The sequence below is a fragment of the Sycon ciliatum genome, chromosome 1, assembly GCF_964019385.1.
Source record: "Sycon ciliatum chromosome 1, ocSycCili1.1, whole genome shotgun sequence".
NCBI lineage: Eukaryota > Metazoa > Porifera > Calcarea > Leucosolenida > Sycettidae > Sycon > Sycon ciliatum.
In genome coordinates, this window is record NC_088643.1 from 81,297,457 (window position 1) to 81,313,173 (window position 15,717).

Consider the following 15,717-nt stretch of genomic DNA (forward strand, 5'->3'; position numbering starts at 1 on the left):
GAAGGACTACTATACTAACAAACTTACAGCACAGCAGGAAGGTTGAACAAGTGGATTTAGATTGAAATTTCTGTATGGACTTTGACTCTTATGGCATGGAGTAGCCGGTGAGCCATTTTGCATCTAAAATAGCTAGGAAAGCTGCGGTGTTTCGAATTATAAGAGTGACCATGGCGTTAAAGGAGCTGACATACGGCATGCACCATCCGTTCTGTGCCCCACTGTCAGTCTGTCACTACAGGCACCCAAGAGTACAACTTGCAACTGCGCTTTAGGGAGCTGCATAAGTCATTGCATATAATTATTACTAACTTATTGGCATAATCCGTACTAGCACAAAAGGACTACCCCTCGCCGCACACATTGTGACAAACAAAGACATCCAGCGTTATTCCAAGAGACTGTGATGCAATGCACGTTTGTGCGAGATAAGACCGTGGACCCCCCCCCCCCCCCCCAACTATTACTTCCCCATGGCCATGGATGCATGGTGGATTCGTATGAATTATTTCTGCTGCGACAGCACTTCAGTACAGGAGTTGTTGCACATGCTGTCGGGGTTGTGTTCTCTTGCCACCACCAGCAGGTAACAGCACTGCGCGACATGGTGTCCAAACTTATCACCAAACAATGCACACGGGCGCTGGAACCTGGACCACGGTAACACACTCATCGTGAGTTGAGAGCAGAGAATAAAATGATAATATTCAGCATAGGTTTCATGATACAACAGCAGACTGTCAGTGTGCACACTGTACAGTGTTGCATTGCGTAGAGTTATTATCGGTGTCAGTGAGAAGGAGATAATATCAAATAATTATGGCATCCCGATAAAGGCAAACGCTGGAGTCAAAGTCATGCAGACGTAAAATAAAATCCCAGTATGTACGGCCTAAGGCTGTGTACAGTGTAGTAGGTTTAGCCCACCGGTACTAGTAGTAGTATGTACAATCTGCAAACAGCAGTGTATAAAAGATAGCAATGAGAGTGTAGTCAAAGATCACGTGACCAGGGGAGGGGGATTTCGTGCCTATACTCAAGTGAAAGCATGGTACTTGCACAATCAGTGGACTGCAGGCAGAGAGACATTGTCACTGCCGCCGTCACGTTCTTACCCGATAGGTGACAAACACATGCAACGTCTTGCTGAAATGCCACTCGAAGACCAGCGAGAGAACAAAGATAATAGCAAATAGGCCGATCGGGTAGAGTATCGCGACTGTCCGATGTGTGAATGGCAATGCTGGAGAAGTAGAAAATAGGGAGAGAGCGAGGGAGAGAGAGAGAGAGAGAGAGAGAGAGAGAGAGAGAGAGAGAGAGAGAGCACAATCAATGCCCAGCACTGAAAAATACTCGTACAAGCCTCGGTACCCTTTCCAACGGCCAAAGAGAGTTATTGTGGTGGGTCTGATCTACTCACCTCCCACCGCTGAGGGAAATTTTGAAAAAAATTCGTGGTTACCATGGATATTTGCCGCTGTGCGGGAGATTTGAGAGATTTAATCCACGCGATGAAAATCAGCTCGAGGCCTCGCTTTCCCGCCGAAGATTATAATCATCCGCGGCTTCCACTGGATTTCTTTGAGTTTCCTTGTTTTTATTACATTATGAAGTGGAGCGATACTCTAGAGGCTGTGCTGATGTAGCTATGGCCCAGGATCGGGGCTGACAGACTGCCAGAAGCGAATGGTGACAAAAAAATAGCTCGTGTGGGTGAGATGTTTTTCATTGTGCGTATCCAGTGTGGCCGTGATGAAAAGTAGAAAAAAATTATATTTCCCGGTTTATAATCTGAGGATTGTTCTCTCAATGTGACCGGCCCCTTAGGAGCTACAACTGCACCTTGATCCTAGAGGGTGGTGGCGTTCCTATGGATGCGGAAAACTCGGCTTCCAGCCGAGTCTCACGCGAACCGTGATTTTTTTGTTTTTCTGTGGGTAGCTCCAATGTTTTTATTAGACTACATGCAAAATTGCAACCATTTTGGGACATTCCTCATATCATGATATAAAAAGTTTGTTTTCAGCAAAATGCGGTGCATCACCACATCCCTGCCGTTGCCAAGCTAGCATGCTCATACCAGTGTATAATAATAATAATGTTGGACTCAGTAGCCAGTCGTTATCCTATAAACAGTCGGAAGTCCAGTAGTAGGGAGTCGAAATCAAGATCAAGTAGTATAAGTAGGACTCCCCTGGACCTACACGATTTTCCCTGTATTAAGTAATAACGTATGAAAATCCGTATGTCGTATGAGCCGGGGAGCGAGGGCAACTTTGATACGTAAATCTCTCTACGGATTTCCATAGGAAAGCTCTTTCCTACGTTCGGTCCTCCGTAGGACTTTTTAAAATATTTTTTGCATTTTCCGGATTTATCCATGGCAACGGTCAAGCCGCGTGAAACACAAGGTACACACCCCGTGGAAAACAAAATGGAAAACACGGTTTCGGTTCGTGGTGCACGCGGTGGGCGCATGCAGCCAACGCGTCTCCAAAGCAACAAGGCATGCTGAAGTATGTTTTGTAAAAATGAAGGAATAAGTACTATGCCACCAAACTTACAGCCCAGCAGGAATGGTGAACAAGTGGATTTAGATAGAAATTTTTCTGTGGACATTGACTTTTATGGCATGGCGTAGTGGGTGAGTTATTAACTTATTTTGCATCTAAAATATCTAGGAAAGCAGCGGTGTTTCGAATATAAGGCCATGGCTTTAAAGGCACTGACGTCTGACGTCACAGCTTCTTGACAACGCGTAGTTACTTGGCCAAGTGATGACAAACAAAAGTCGCGTCACCTGCACGTGTCTTGCTTCCAGTGGCAGCAGCATGCAGTGAACACAGCTACAGCAGACCATCTGGTAAAAGGAGAGCGATCGCTCTCGCGCGCCTTCGCTCTCCTTATTTTATTTTGGGCGCACTTTTCGTCGCGCGCCTTGAGAATTTCGACCTTGTCCGTAGATTTGTACGGTAGCTGGTCGTCAGGTCGTCAGTTCATCCACAGTCCTTGATCTCGAGTGCACGGCATCAAGAGTGCATGGGTTTCATGTACTCTTGACGGCGCGGCATGCACTATCTGACTGACCGCTGCTTTTACTAGTTTTAGACCGCGCGCGGGGGTAGGATCTTTGATCTCGAGTGCACCATGGTGCACGCGTGCACGGCATCAAGAGTGCATGGGTTTCATGTACTCTTGGCGGCGCGGCATGCACTCTACTCGAGTAGATCTACTCTCTGACTGACTGCTGGTTTTAGTAGTTTTAGACCGAACGTGGGCGCAGGATTGTTTTTTTTGCCAGCCAGTCTACTCCCGGTCCGCGATCTGTTTAGTTCGCTTTCAGTTAGAGTGCTCGTCTTGTCCTGCCCATTAGCGACCACTTTGGGATTGAGGCCATGGATGTGGAGGCGCTGAAGCGCACTACTGTCCACGAGTCGGGAGAAGCCCTGCAGAAACGCTTCGACTCATTCTCCCTGCCTGTCTTCAAAGCCATGCATTGGGCCAATCCGGCAAATTGGCAGACAAATAGCAGCAATGAGTTACAGCAGATGGAGGTTCTGGCAAAGCATTTTGCCATGACTCTGGCAGTGCACCGGTTCGACGGTACGAAGCTAAAGACAGAGTGGCGGAGTGTCAAGCATTTTGTCAAGTCTTACTATGCCTCCGTGACGTCTGCCGTCGAGCTTTGGGAACGCCTCCTGCAATACCGCAGGAAGGAGTTTCCCAATGTCTGCCTGCTGGCCGAGGTAATAATTGCTGTTGGCGTCAGCAATGGCACAGTGGAGTCAACCTTCAGCTACCTGACGGCAATGCTCACTGACCGGCGCCTGTCATTGAGCCACGACACCATGTCTGATCTACTCCTGATCCGGGCCAATGACGCAGTGTGGACTGAAGCTGAGAAGTCTGCGATCATTGAGAGCGCCCTCACGGAGTACCTCCAGAAGAGACGGCGGCTGACGCTTCATTCCGTCAGTGCCTCAGCAGCTTTGGAACCGGCAGCCAAGCGCTTCCATGCAGCTTCCAGCAGCTCATCAGCCGAGAGTGACAGCGAGTCAGATGGAGCCAGCGAGGTGGACTCTGACGTCTTAACACGATTCCAAATCGCGGAGGACTCCGAGGATTCCAGTGATCAGGAATTAGAAGACTCGGACGTTATCGTCGTTCACCACTTGGGCAGCACTACGGACACGCCTTCCAGTTCTGATTGTGATTGAGCAGCTCCAGGATTCTAATACGCAGTCAGTGACTTGAACATATGTACATACTCATAGCATACAATAACGACACCCCATTAATTGATAATCCATCATGCATCCATCATGCTCAGCAGCTGTTTGCTGCAATTGCAAAATGGTATGTCATTGTCTGTGATCAATATCAATTGATGGTTTTGATGGAATTGATTGAGTCAAAGCAGATGTTGTAATTTGAATCCGATTGAGGTATAGCAACAATTGAACACGTTGGAAAAACCCAGATTGTAATTTGTATTGTGCTCGCCTTGGACAGATAAGGAGAGCGATATTTTGGGGGGGGGGGGGGGGGGGAGGGGACTGCTCTCCCACCACTCTCCTTGAGAGGAGAGCGATTGTTCACTCTCCTGGATTTTTCTTACACGAAGGTCTGCTACAGCATCATTTTGACTGAGGAGCGCGCGAGCGAGACTATTATTTTATTTCAAATAAAATGTCGCCGAGTTTGTAGTTTTCGCTTTGTAGAGAAGAAGAAGCCATAGCTGATTTTTTTGCTTGGCCGCTGCTGTGCCTGTACTGTCGTTCGGCTTTACATGTAGTCGCCGGCCAAGAAGCAATGATGGGTGTCTCTGTTATTTCTATCGCAGCGAACGCTGATTTCTTTTAGTTCTGAGACCAACCAACTCTGGGCTCGTTTCCTTGTCCAGCGGCAAGCGAAAATCAGAACTCCTATATCTCAGGTGCTGGTGAACACTCAGCAGGAAAACACTGCACGATGGCTTGAGAGCGAAAGAGAAACTTCTTGAAGTAAAACAAAATTTTAAGTCGCGATCTTGCACCAGCGCGCCCCAGTCAAAGTGATGCCGTGACCATTGGAAACACGACAAGTGCAGGTGACGCGATTTTTGTTTGTCACCACTTGGCCTTGTTACTACATGTAACTACGAGTGTTCAGGCAGCGTGACGTGGGCACTTTGACAGCCTATTACGTAGAGCGAAACCTCCCAAATAGCAAACATATGCTACTTACAGAAGTATCCCAAGAATGTGATGTAGAAATAGTAGCCAAAGGCAACCAGCCACAACGCGTTGCTCAGCAGCCGAACAAATCCAAACTGCTCAAGACCAGCTGTGCATGTGGGCACAAGGCACACAAACACACACATACACACACACACACACACACACACACACACACACACACACACACACACACACACACACACACACACACACACACATACGTGTACATACAAGTACAATCATAGACAGGGTACACAGTCAATGCACATACAGGTGAACACATGGATCTAGCAGTGGCTAAAGATATCACCAATGCAGAGTAGGAGTTGGCTTTAGGCAGCCATGGTGGGGAAAGAAAGGAAGAATACCAAACAAAATCCTATAATTAGAAAGGTTGCGCACAACGAAACTTCGTAAGATTTTGACCGTCAGGGTTCGAGTAACGAAAGTTGCTACGAAGATCCGTCCAAACGCGTCCGAAACAGAGCAGATCTACGAAAATATTGTTCATCACTTGGAGTACTAAAATGCTGATATTTAACAACTCCCTGTCTTGACTCTTCGCACCCGCCCGGCCGCCGCGTCGATCCACTACGAAAAAGTTCACACGTTGTGCGCAACCTCACATTTTACGAATATTCGTTAGCTTTTTTCGTTACAATTTTTCGTTACGACGCTACGAATTTTCGTTGTGCGCAACCTCTCTATTAATGATCCAACACAACTACATGACTGTACAAGGCATGAGAAAAATGAATTGGATCTGACAATGATGCTGGACGAAGGTCCTAATTTAGATCAAGAAGAAAGCAAAACTACAGAGCTTATTCGAACTCGAGCATTTTATAGACCTCCTTACATCAAGACCGGTAGACCAGCTACATACCCCCCCCCCCCCCCGCTAATACTAACTTGACAAGTCCACCCAGGATGAATCAATGCAGTCCACAGTAGGAGTGATGAGTTTCCACACTGAGATAGTTACTTTGTTGCAAACAAATGCTATGTGGTGTAGCGCTATGCATCGCGTCACTCCTGCACTAGTGCTAGGCAGGGACAAGGCGAAAAGTCACACAGCCAATTAAAACGCAACTCTAGAGACGCACTTACCATGCATCAACAGAACTTGAACGATGTGAAGAATGACTAGGAAAGGCAGGAAAGCATTGAGGTGGACGTCAAACGAGTATCTCCACTCCACCGTTGCATCACTCTCGGGCCGTCTCATAAACTTGTTCACACAAAACCTGGCCGCAATAAAGTGAAACGCCAAAAGGGTAGAACACAGGCATGAGCACGGAACGTCACGGCGTCGTCAGAACAGAGCAATACACAAGCACTACAGGAAAACTCAAGATGTAGGTATCAGATATGCTACAGATGATAAGCAGACGGTATTGTTAGCTTGGTCGCACATGTCGGCGCTCAGTCTAGTCTCCCTGCAGGATGCTGGTCTATGCCATGCCGTACACAAATCAGTCCACGCAACGGCTACATGTACACAAATCAGTCCACGCAACGGCTACATGTACACACGTACTGCCATGCCAGTACAACTAAAAATAATTCCAAGGCAACAAACAATACAGAGCCAGAGTCAACACTTGATTTCTAGAGTAGCAGATACTTAGGGCGTGTTTGGTTGGTGCGAACTAGAACAGGATTCACCAGAGCAGCGCGTTTGGTTGGGACTGCACCTGTTCTGGGTCGGCCAGAACATGTTCTGCTTGCTCCGGCCTCGAGCCGGAGCAGACCGAGCAGTTTCACTTTTTCACAGTGAAACCTGGCGGGAACATCGATTTTGGTCCCAAATGATCACGTGCATACGCTTTGGGGTTGGATTCGTTGTACCGTACAAAGTGACCATGGTGACCCATACGCATTTTGAAGAATGCACCAAGTTTGGCACATATTTCACAAAAATGTGCTCTGTTTCTGGAGTACCGTTTGGTTGACATGAGGCTGCTCCATGTGCACCAGCTGTTCGATCCTGTTCTAGATCGTACCAACCAAACGCACCCTTAGGCTGTGTTTACATGAGAAATTTCAACCCGGGTCGAGTTTAACCCGGGTTGAAAGTCTGTACGATAGACAAAATAGGTGAGCGTTTACATGAAGACAGTTGACCCGGGTCAAATACTGATATGCCGCCAAAAGTCCACTTCTAGAGTCCTGTATGGTTACGTGAATCCGTTCGCGCGAAATTATTTGCATGTGCAGTGCTGTTCAAACCTGGCGCGAGAAACGCACAGAAGTACGTTTGTACGATTTTCTTGACCCGGGTTGATTTCAACCCTCCCCTTGGGGGGGGGGGGGGGGGAGGGTTGAAATCAACCCGGGGCGAAATTTCAACCCGGGTCAAGCGCAATGCGTCATGTAAACACGCCATTCATTTTGTGTACATGGCGGGTTGAAATCTGACCCGGGTTGAAACGCCTTATGTAAACACAGCCTTAGGGCGCGTTCAAATTGTCACTCTTTGACTTTTCGAGGAGTTTCGTTTTTCTGAAGAGGTGGCCTTATTGGCCTCTTCAGAAAAACGAAGCTCCTCGAAACTCCACAACCTCATCCGATGGGAGAGGTGGATTAATTTCGAAGAGTTTGGAATAGCTACGTCATGTAGTACATGGAGATGGTCGATCTGATCGGACGTCATCATCGCCATGACAATTCCACTGAAGAACTCTAAAATGATAGAAACCGTTCTAGCGGGACACTTCAACTAATCTCTTTATAAAATTTGTTTGAGCAGTTGATGAAGACAATTCAAACACGCCCTTAGCATACTGTACTAGGAAGAGCCAATCAAAAGTTGGGAATACCAAAAATGCATGGGTGAAGAGTTTCAAGGTGTCCATTGCTTCTACTTCACAGCAATATAGAGTGTAACGCAATACGGATGCGGATGAGTGCCGGGCGGTCTTACCAGAATGCAGTAGCGATGGCACATGCCAAAATGATGTAATCAAACACAAGCACCCACACCAGATGCAGAATGAACTCGTGAAATGCCAGCTTCAGCACAATCGTGTACAGCACACAGGACACTGCATATAAGAGAAAGAACACAAGACACAGCGAATCCGGGGCTCATCAGAAGAGTCCATGTATGAATGAAAAATGAATGTAAGTGTTGTGTGATGACTGTACATGTGTTACTTTGAAGTGCAAACATGCACATGAAACATTGAGTAATAACGTACGGGGCATAAAAGCGATCTGACTTTTTGTTACCACACGCACAATATCCCTTTAACCATCTTGCCAGATAATAATGGCAGAAACTACACTGTGGCATTTGAGCACTTCCAGCACAATGTGACATGGTCTGCATCCCTTGTGTATCAATGAAATATGACTGAGTGAATCCAGGCGGCTGTCTTTGCACAAAGCTCACTGTGTTTTTCACAGTTAGAGCACTCCGACTTCGATCCTTTTGAGCTGGTTTTAAGTGCTTTGCCCACTAGACAGTTGATTACGATCGGCTAGGCCAGTCACTCTGAGCTGTGCTCATGGGACCTTACAAGGTGGAAACAGCTAGCTGTCCAGAAATTGAGTGAATCCAGAAGAGACAGACATATAGATAGATAGATACCGTATTTTCCGGAGTATAGTGCGCACTTTAGATGTGCTATTTTAGGCCCTAAGTCACAGGTGCGCACTATGCTCCGAATATGAAATGCATGTACTTCAATGAAGATTGAAGTGCCCACCCCCAATGAAGATTGGGGGTGCGGGTTATACAAAGATGCGCACTATACTCCGAAAAATACGGTAGATAGATAGATAGATACACCAAAGGCACAATGGAGTTTTACAGAGGTGTCGCAACTCGGAGTTTCTTGCTCAATGCAATCATCAGGCACCTCTGTAAAACTCCATTGTGCCTTTTGTGTGTACTAGTGCACCACTTTATTGTGTCGAGCCCTCTCCGCTGGCAGAAGGAAGTTTTCCTCCTTGTAGGTAGATAGATAGACAGATAGATAGATTGATTGATAGAGAGTGTGAGAAAGAGAGAGAGAGAGAGAGAGAGAGAGAGAGAGAGAGAGAGAGAGAGAGAGAGAGAGAGAGAGAGAGCAAGTGCCATCAGTATGAGCATCAATATACCCAAACTAATGTTCAACACTGCTGCAACGTGAGAAACCTCTCCAACAGATCATACTGCAGGGCATGCGCTAAGGATTAAAATATGCTCTGACACAATGTCCTGCCAGTTGCAAAAATGGCCGGACATGTCCGGACATGCAACTTTCACATCAAATCACACAATGTTCAGTGTAGAATTAATACCATCGAAATGTTATCACGACGATGCATTTCAGAAGCAGCATGATCTTTGAAGGCTGACGTTTTCAGGTTCCTTGAGCCAACGACGAAGGAGTCAGAAAAATTCTTGCTGCTGCGAATTTTATCAACAAAACGGGAACACATCTTACGCTTCAAATTTTCGACAACGCTACGATTTGAGGGACTGCGCTCATAGCTCAGCCAAACAGAATAAGTTGAAAGCTCCCTATCATAATCGGCGACCCACTTGTCACAAGTGGTCGTCTTGACTCCTCTGGGCTTCTTTCCAAGAGGAGGACCCGCATCAGCGGTGCTTGGCTTTCTCTTGCCAGACGACATCACTAATGACTATGAGACAAAGGATTGAAGTGCCTTTTCTTTTTTGTACTTTGCAAAAAGGTGCGCGGACACTTTGTCCGGATATGTACAAAACATCCGGAAATTGACCGTAAACGGTCGGAAATTGTCCGATGTCCGACCGTTATTTCGCGCCCTGATACTGTATACGTAGAAAGTTTCGTTTGGAATTAACTTTCGCTATATTCGTTAGGGGGCACGAAATAACTAAAGTGTGTACCAAACTGAAGTGACCCCTTCTGAACGTTCGGGGTGACAGACCTCGACCAAAAACGAAAACTAGTATGTAACGAACCTGCTGGAGGAGTGATCTAACGAAAGATTTCGTGAACGAAAATTTGTACTTCTACGGTATGCAGAAACATAGCACACTACTACTGTACCTAATACACATGCTGCTCCAAGAACCAAGAAAGCAGGGTCATCGCGAGCCCACTGGTGCTTTGTCTCTGCATGACACGAGAGGTAAGAATACAGACGTTACAACTTGGTGGGATAAGAACGGCAATGGAAACAGAAAAGATGAGTAAATGTAAATAAATTTCACTATAACGTACAGTTCTGGTCCATGAAACTCACCCTCAAAGAGTCATGGATGGAAAGCACTCTCATGAACACACCTTAGTATGTAAAAGAATCCACTGTAGCGACTCACTTCATCTTGCTCACAAATCAATGAAATCATACACTGCCACCAAATACGGTCATGCGGCTACAATCATTTGGGAAGAAACAGTTAAAATCCAAATTATTAACAGTGCAAATTCCATTGAAAGCACTATAGTAGCGCCAACTATCATACCCTAAAAGCAGAAGGCAATGGGACAGGAAAATGGAACTTACGACTGTGGTAGTGGAAGTTCTTGTACCTGGAGATACAGGGACAGTAAAGATGAACAAACGCTATGAACTACATGGTGAAAACTGCGCGTTTGAAAGTAGTCTTGTTGGATTTTTGTTGGATTTTGTTCGACAAACTAAACTAATAGCAGTACTACAGTGCTGGAAACCGAAATCCGACCCCCTGAGCCCCTGAGCAGTGCGCTGACATCGCAAAGACCCAACACAGGCTAGTAACACTACGAAATAGAGACCGCTAGAATGTGAAAGCACCGCTCAGGGGGTCAGGGGTCGGATTTCAGTTGCCAGTACTGTACTTTCTCCCTTTTGAACTTCCTCAAACTGAAGAATATTTGAATAGATAATACCTGAGCATCTCTTAAAACTGTTTTCAGGGCGCGCAAACTCCACTGCAGCCAACTCAATTGCCAACAGTTCTTTGAACTTCGTGCAGATTGTAATTTGCAAGTGCACCGTGTTTTTCCTACATGTACCATCAGTGTAGTCTTCTGGCCTGGCATAGTATCCGTATGTATATACATGTACTGGTACTAGTACCAGGTTCACCTCGCTGTTTGTTTCCAATCCTCATGACAGCCCAGGGCTGAAATATTGCTTGATGTTTCCCTTTCTTTTTCAAATGCAGTACAGAGCCCAGTTTTGTGGCGTGGATGATTGACTCAGCTAAAAGTGATGTTCCGCTCTACGTTACAGGAACGCGTCGCGAAGAATCCCGGGAACTCTCAGTGTTCATCACAGACTAACACAGTTGGCTACCGGTACATGTACTACGGGCCACTCATAGTAAGTACTGCACTGGATTGTGTTTCTGGTCTGCCCCCCCCCCCCCCCCCCCCGAGTCCAAGTACCGGCGGCACACACGGTGAACACACAGAACCGGGAAACACGGGACCGTGCCGGGAGGTACGGTGCAAGGGAGCAGGTGGCAAGTCCTAGGCTAGAGACAGGTCTAAGGTCACTCGGCAGGAACATCAAGCGCACGTATCCAGGCTGGAGGGAGTTGCACAGGGCCCAGGCGCTATTTTAATTAAAGAAGGGAACTTTTTACTCAAGATACGCACTATTGTGTTGTTCAATAGACACACTCATGTAACTCACACTTTTCGCGGAGCAATAAACAAGTAGAGCATCTGCCAAGCAGCAAATTCGAAATCCATGTGTTTGAACTTGTACAGGCGTCTGAGGAATTTCCAGGTCTGTTTGCTGGATGACATCCCCGAATCCTTTCTGCTGAGCCGGCCATTCGCAGAGGTAGGTGATGACACCGGCAACATCTTCCCGTTTTACAACACTGCTAGATACTAGTATGTCGGATATCGTATTGAAGACCTCAATTCAAACAAATCACTCGATGTCGATGACGAAGATACCACTGGATATCAGCGCGGGGACTAATGTTGATCGTCCACAAAACTGAACGTGCTCACAACTCAACAAGAGAACATCACATGAAGAGAAAAAGCAGCATCGGGTGTAGGGACGCTCTAGCAAGTTTAGAAATGTCTGTGTCTAATTCTTTCTGACGAAGGAGTATGCATAACACTCGCATAATACTAGTAGTAATACAGTCATGCAGAATTTCGTCAATTTTTGTTTGTTTTGTTCAACGTTGAACGCTTTGCGTAACTACGTCAGGGCTACGTCATCGTGGGACTAGTAGAAGAAGAGTAATGAATGAGTCTAAATGACTATCCGGTTTACCAAGAGTTCATAACCCCCATGAACTCTTGGGTTTACCTATGTCCTTCCCAATTAAATCATTTGGTGTGTGACTTCGAAAGTTTGTAATAAAAAGCAAAGTGAACAATGCAGTTTGTTTGCTGTTTGCATGCTGCTCGCACCAAGAGTTTAGTTTGTTCATGTACTTGCTCGCACTCACAAACAGGCAGTGGACTGGCAGTGGACTCCCTGCTCACAGACAGGCAGTGGACTGGCAGTGGACTCCCTGCTCACAGACAGGCAGTGGACTCCCTGCTCACAGACACAGAAAGATACCCTACTGACGATTGTGTACAGTAATCAGTTGTTGGCATTGGAGTGTTGGATCAGTGTGCGTGGTTGTACATCATGTGGATCTACAAGAAGCGTGTGTGGTATGTAGTCTACTCTTGTCTTGATATCATTACCCGTGCACCGCGTAATCTTTCTTCTTCTTTTTACAATGACATGCTTTCAACCCATGAACCAACACTACTGCAATCAGTTACATTTTTTCTTTCTTTTAACGCAAGATGTAGGCATGGATGGGGCAGGGGACTCACAGAACATGGTTGCATTTGCGGCTGAAATCATAGCGGCATCACAAAGCAAAATAAGTTATGTCTTGACCCAGACCCTTGATCATGTTGATCCCCTCTAAAAAGGAACCTTGGAAATGTCTATTTATGAACCGCCCAACGGCCAATGCCCCTGACCTCCCCAGACTCTGGCCCTATGGCTGAGTGGACTTGGTGATTCCACTTGGGGGCCGTGGCTCGCCACAATCCAATAAATGGATGAGGACAAAATGTGCAATGCAAAAAATCAAGAGATGTCAGGGTATTCCTCCCAGGAGCCGACTGCATTAACGGCAACCCAGTGAAGGCTCTGGTATATGCAATATCGGTAATAAGCAGTGTGGGTTGCCGCTAAATCAGGATGCATAGGTATTTGTGTGACAGGCTTCACTAGGCTAGCAACATTAAATCACTCACACACACGCGTGCACACACACGCGTTGTGTCCTCAACACCACCATTTCGCCTTGTAATTGTTGTAAAGTGTAAAGCCCTTGTTCTAACCAGGGAGTCGTAAAATACTTTATTTTACGACTCCCTGGTTCTAACGAACCGTATAAATAACAATTTCCTAAAATTGACCGGTTTACGTGTACCAAAGGTATCACTACTTCTCAATGCTCAATAGCAACAGAATTATGTATAGATTTCTGTATAACGTTTTCTATTTTAGCGACATATTTCTCCAATTAGCACTAGCACTTCTAGTAATGATACCTGTATAAGGCTTTTACAGTAAATACTGCATGTAGCGGGAAAGACAGTAGACTGGAACAATGGACAATCCTTAAATATAAATCAATCAATCAATGATCTATACTCTACTAGCAAGAGTAGATAAACTATAAACTATTCTATCTTCTCTTGCTACTAGCAATATACATCGATTTGTGACCGCATTCTCGTTGTGTAAACTGAAAAAATCCTCAAAATATGATTAGGGGCGGCACTTTTCGGCAGGGTGGGGTGTGTGCGCCATCAGAGTGGGTCAGGGGCTGTGCCCCCCCCCCCCCCCCCCCGGCTAGAACCCTGGTGAATAAGGCTAAGATGGAGCTTACTCTTGCCAGTATACTTTAAAAGTAAACGCAGACACCACACACTCAAACCATAGTTACAATCCAGCATGGCAAAGTGAAAGTCACTGAGACCAACATAAAGCAGGCAGAGATAGAACGGACAAGACAAATTGAACTGAGTTGAACAAGAATGTAACAGCCTGAACAGCCACAAAGCTATGCAGGTCAAAGCCTACGGAAATGTAACAATGCAAGAAGAGCAAGCAGGAGGCTCAGAATTCTAGCTAGAAACGAAGGACCCAAAGCTAGAAACACATACAATTTCAAGTACTTCAGAAACAGCGGCGCCGGTGAAGAGAGCATGGCAATAGTGTTTCACGTTAATGTGACACTGATATCGCCACCACATAGCACAACAGCAACAAAACACAATACATATTGGTGGTCTAGGAGCTGGAAAACACATAGATGACACACACACACACACACGCACACATCTGTTCTGAGTAAAGGAGAATAAAAACAAAACAAACAAAAACGGACAGCTACGGCTACACGGGAAGGAAGCAAGGGTATTATTCAAGAACGTGTTGGCAGGAAACACAAGCAACACAGTGCGAGAATGCAAACATGAGGAGGGCATATGAGAAGTACGTTGTCGGTGAACACGTGAAGCAAGCATGCATAAATACGGGGTGAGTTTTGTGAAATACGACACAGTGCCAATGGCTTACTACTTTACTATGAAACTAGCCATGATATGCAGAAAATTATCTACTGCTTCAGTTCACATGATTACGAGGTATGTCGGTGCCTGTCAGTCTTATATTTATAGTCTTGGTCCACTGCTTCAGTCTTATCACTGCACAGAGTCAGCAAGACAGCATGTGCAGGAATACGGAGTCAAATTGACTTTGGCATTCAAACAGCACACCTGAGCTACCGTCACAGGACACAGGCTAACGCTGCATCACAGCACCAGGCTGGTCTCACAGCCAGTATTCTGTTCGGCCGCTGTAATGAAAGCGCTCGATCTAGCTCTGCATTGCAGCGGGATCAAATGGCTGCTGCTGTTGCTGGGACATGGCTGCAGCGCCTCCTGCCGCCGATGCTGCTCCTGCTGGTGTAACAGCAGCAGCAGCAGCAGCAGCAACAGCAGGCATTTGCGGTTGAACCGCACCAGGCATCATACCCATGGCCGGGGGTATTGACGACTGACTGCCGCCCAGCGCAGACATCTGCTGCGATTGCGAGAGAAGTGCTGCCTTTTGCTGCTGCTGCTGTTGAAACTGACGCTGCTGCTGCTGCTGCTGTTGCTGCTGTTGATGCTGCTGCGCCTGTGTTAGGGCAGCTGATCGCTGTTGCAGCTGTTGCATGGGCGATGTTCCCTGCAGCTGGCCAGCACTGGACACCTGTGACGATGATGAGCCTATACGCAGCAGCGATCCACCTACCAAAAACACAGCACACATGCACAGGGCTGGTTTAAAGTTCTGGGCAACATGGAAACAGTACCAACAAAGTGGCATTCAAGAAGTTAAGATAGGATACAGGTGGCAGAAAGGTTTCGATAGTGACAACACTATCAAAAATAATAATTATAAAGCACGCATTTGTCAATATTTCTGAGTGTTTTGAACTGGTTTTACGCAAGACAAATGCGCTGCACTTGCACAGTGGTCCTTTACTGCTGAACAGGGA

The 15,717-nt window shown here is 46.4% G+C and overlaps 2 protein-coding genes across 3 annotated transcripts in view; both read right to left on the bottom strand.

The window, feature by feature from the left end:
• Positions 1-679: 679 nt before the first annotated feature.
• On the bottom strand, positions 680-12,291 carry LOC135805818 (protein unc-50 homolog). The gene is made up of 7 exons (XM_065319929.1): positions 11,823-12,291; positions 10,707-10,732; positions 10,247-10,312; positions 8,146-8,266; positions 6,330-6,466; positions 5,227-5,325; positions 680-1,243 (listed from the first exon to the last, which is right to left on the bottom strand). The coding sequence occupies exons 1-7, from the start codon at positions 11,996-11,998 to the stop codon at positions 1,104-1,106; spliced, it is 765 nt and encodes a 254-aa protein (XP_065176001.1). The 5' UTR covers positions 11,999-12,291; the 3' UTR covers positions 680-1,103.
• A 1,826-nt stretch (positions 12,292-14,117) lies between these two features.
• Positions 14,118-15,717, bottom strand: part of LOC135805819 (SWI/SNF complex subunit SMARCC1-like) — a 28,627-nt gene continuing 27,027 nt past the window's right edge. For both annotated transcript variants that reach the window (XM_065319930.1, XM_065319931.1), the window contains exon 34: positions 14,118-15,466. In XM_065319930.1, coding sequence (XP_065176002.1) covers positions 15,051-15,466 — 416 coding nt within the window. In that variant the 3' untranslated portion in view covers positions 14,118-15,050. The remainder of the gene's footprint in view (positions 15,467-15,717) is intronic.

What these genes read in the sequence shown, in the direction of transcription:
- LOC135805818 (XM_065319929.1), bottom strand. Translation starts at nt 11,998, where the DNA reads ATGTTGCCGGTGTCATCACCTACCTCTGCGAATGGCCGGCTCAGCAGA. An exon ending in TTTATTGCTCCGCGAAAAGT is followed by an intron (nt 10,733 to 11,822) that starts GTGAGTTACATG and finishes CTGTATCTCCAG; the next exon opens with GTACAAGAACTTCCACTACC. An exon ending in TGGAGCAGCATGTGTATTAG is followed by an intron (nt 8,267 to 10,246) that starts GTACAGTAGTAG and finishes TCTTATATGCAG; the next exon opens with TGTCCTGTGTGCTGTACACG.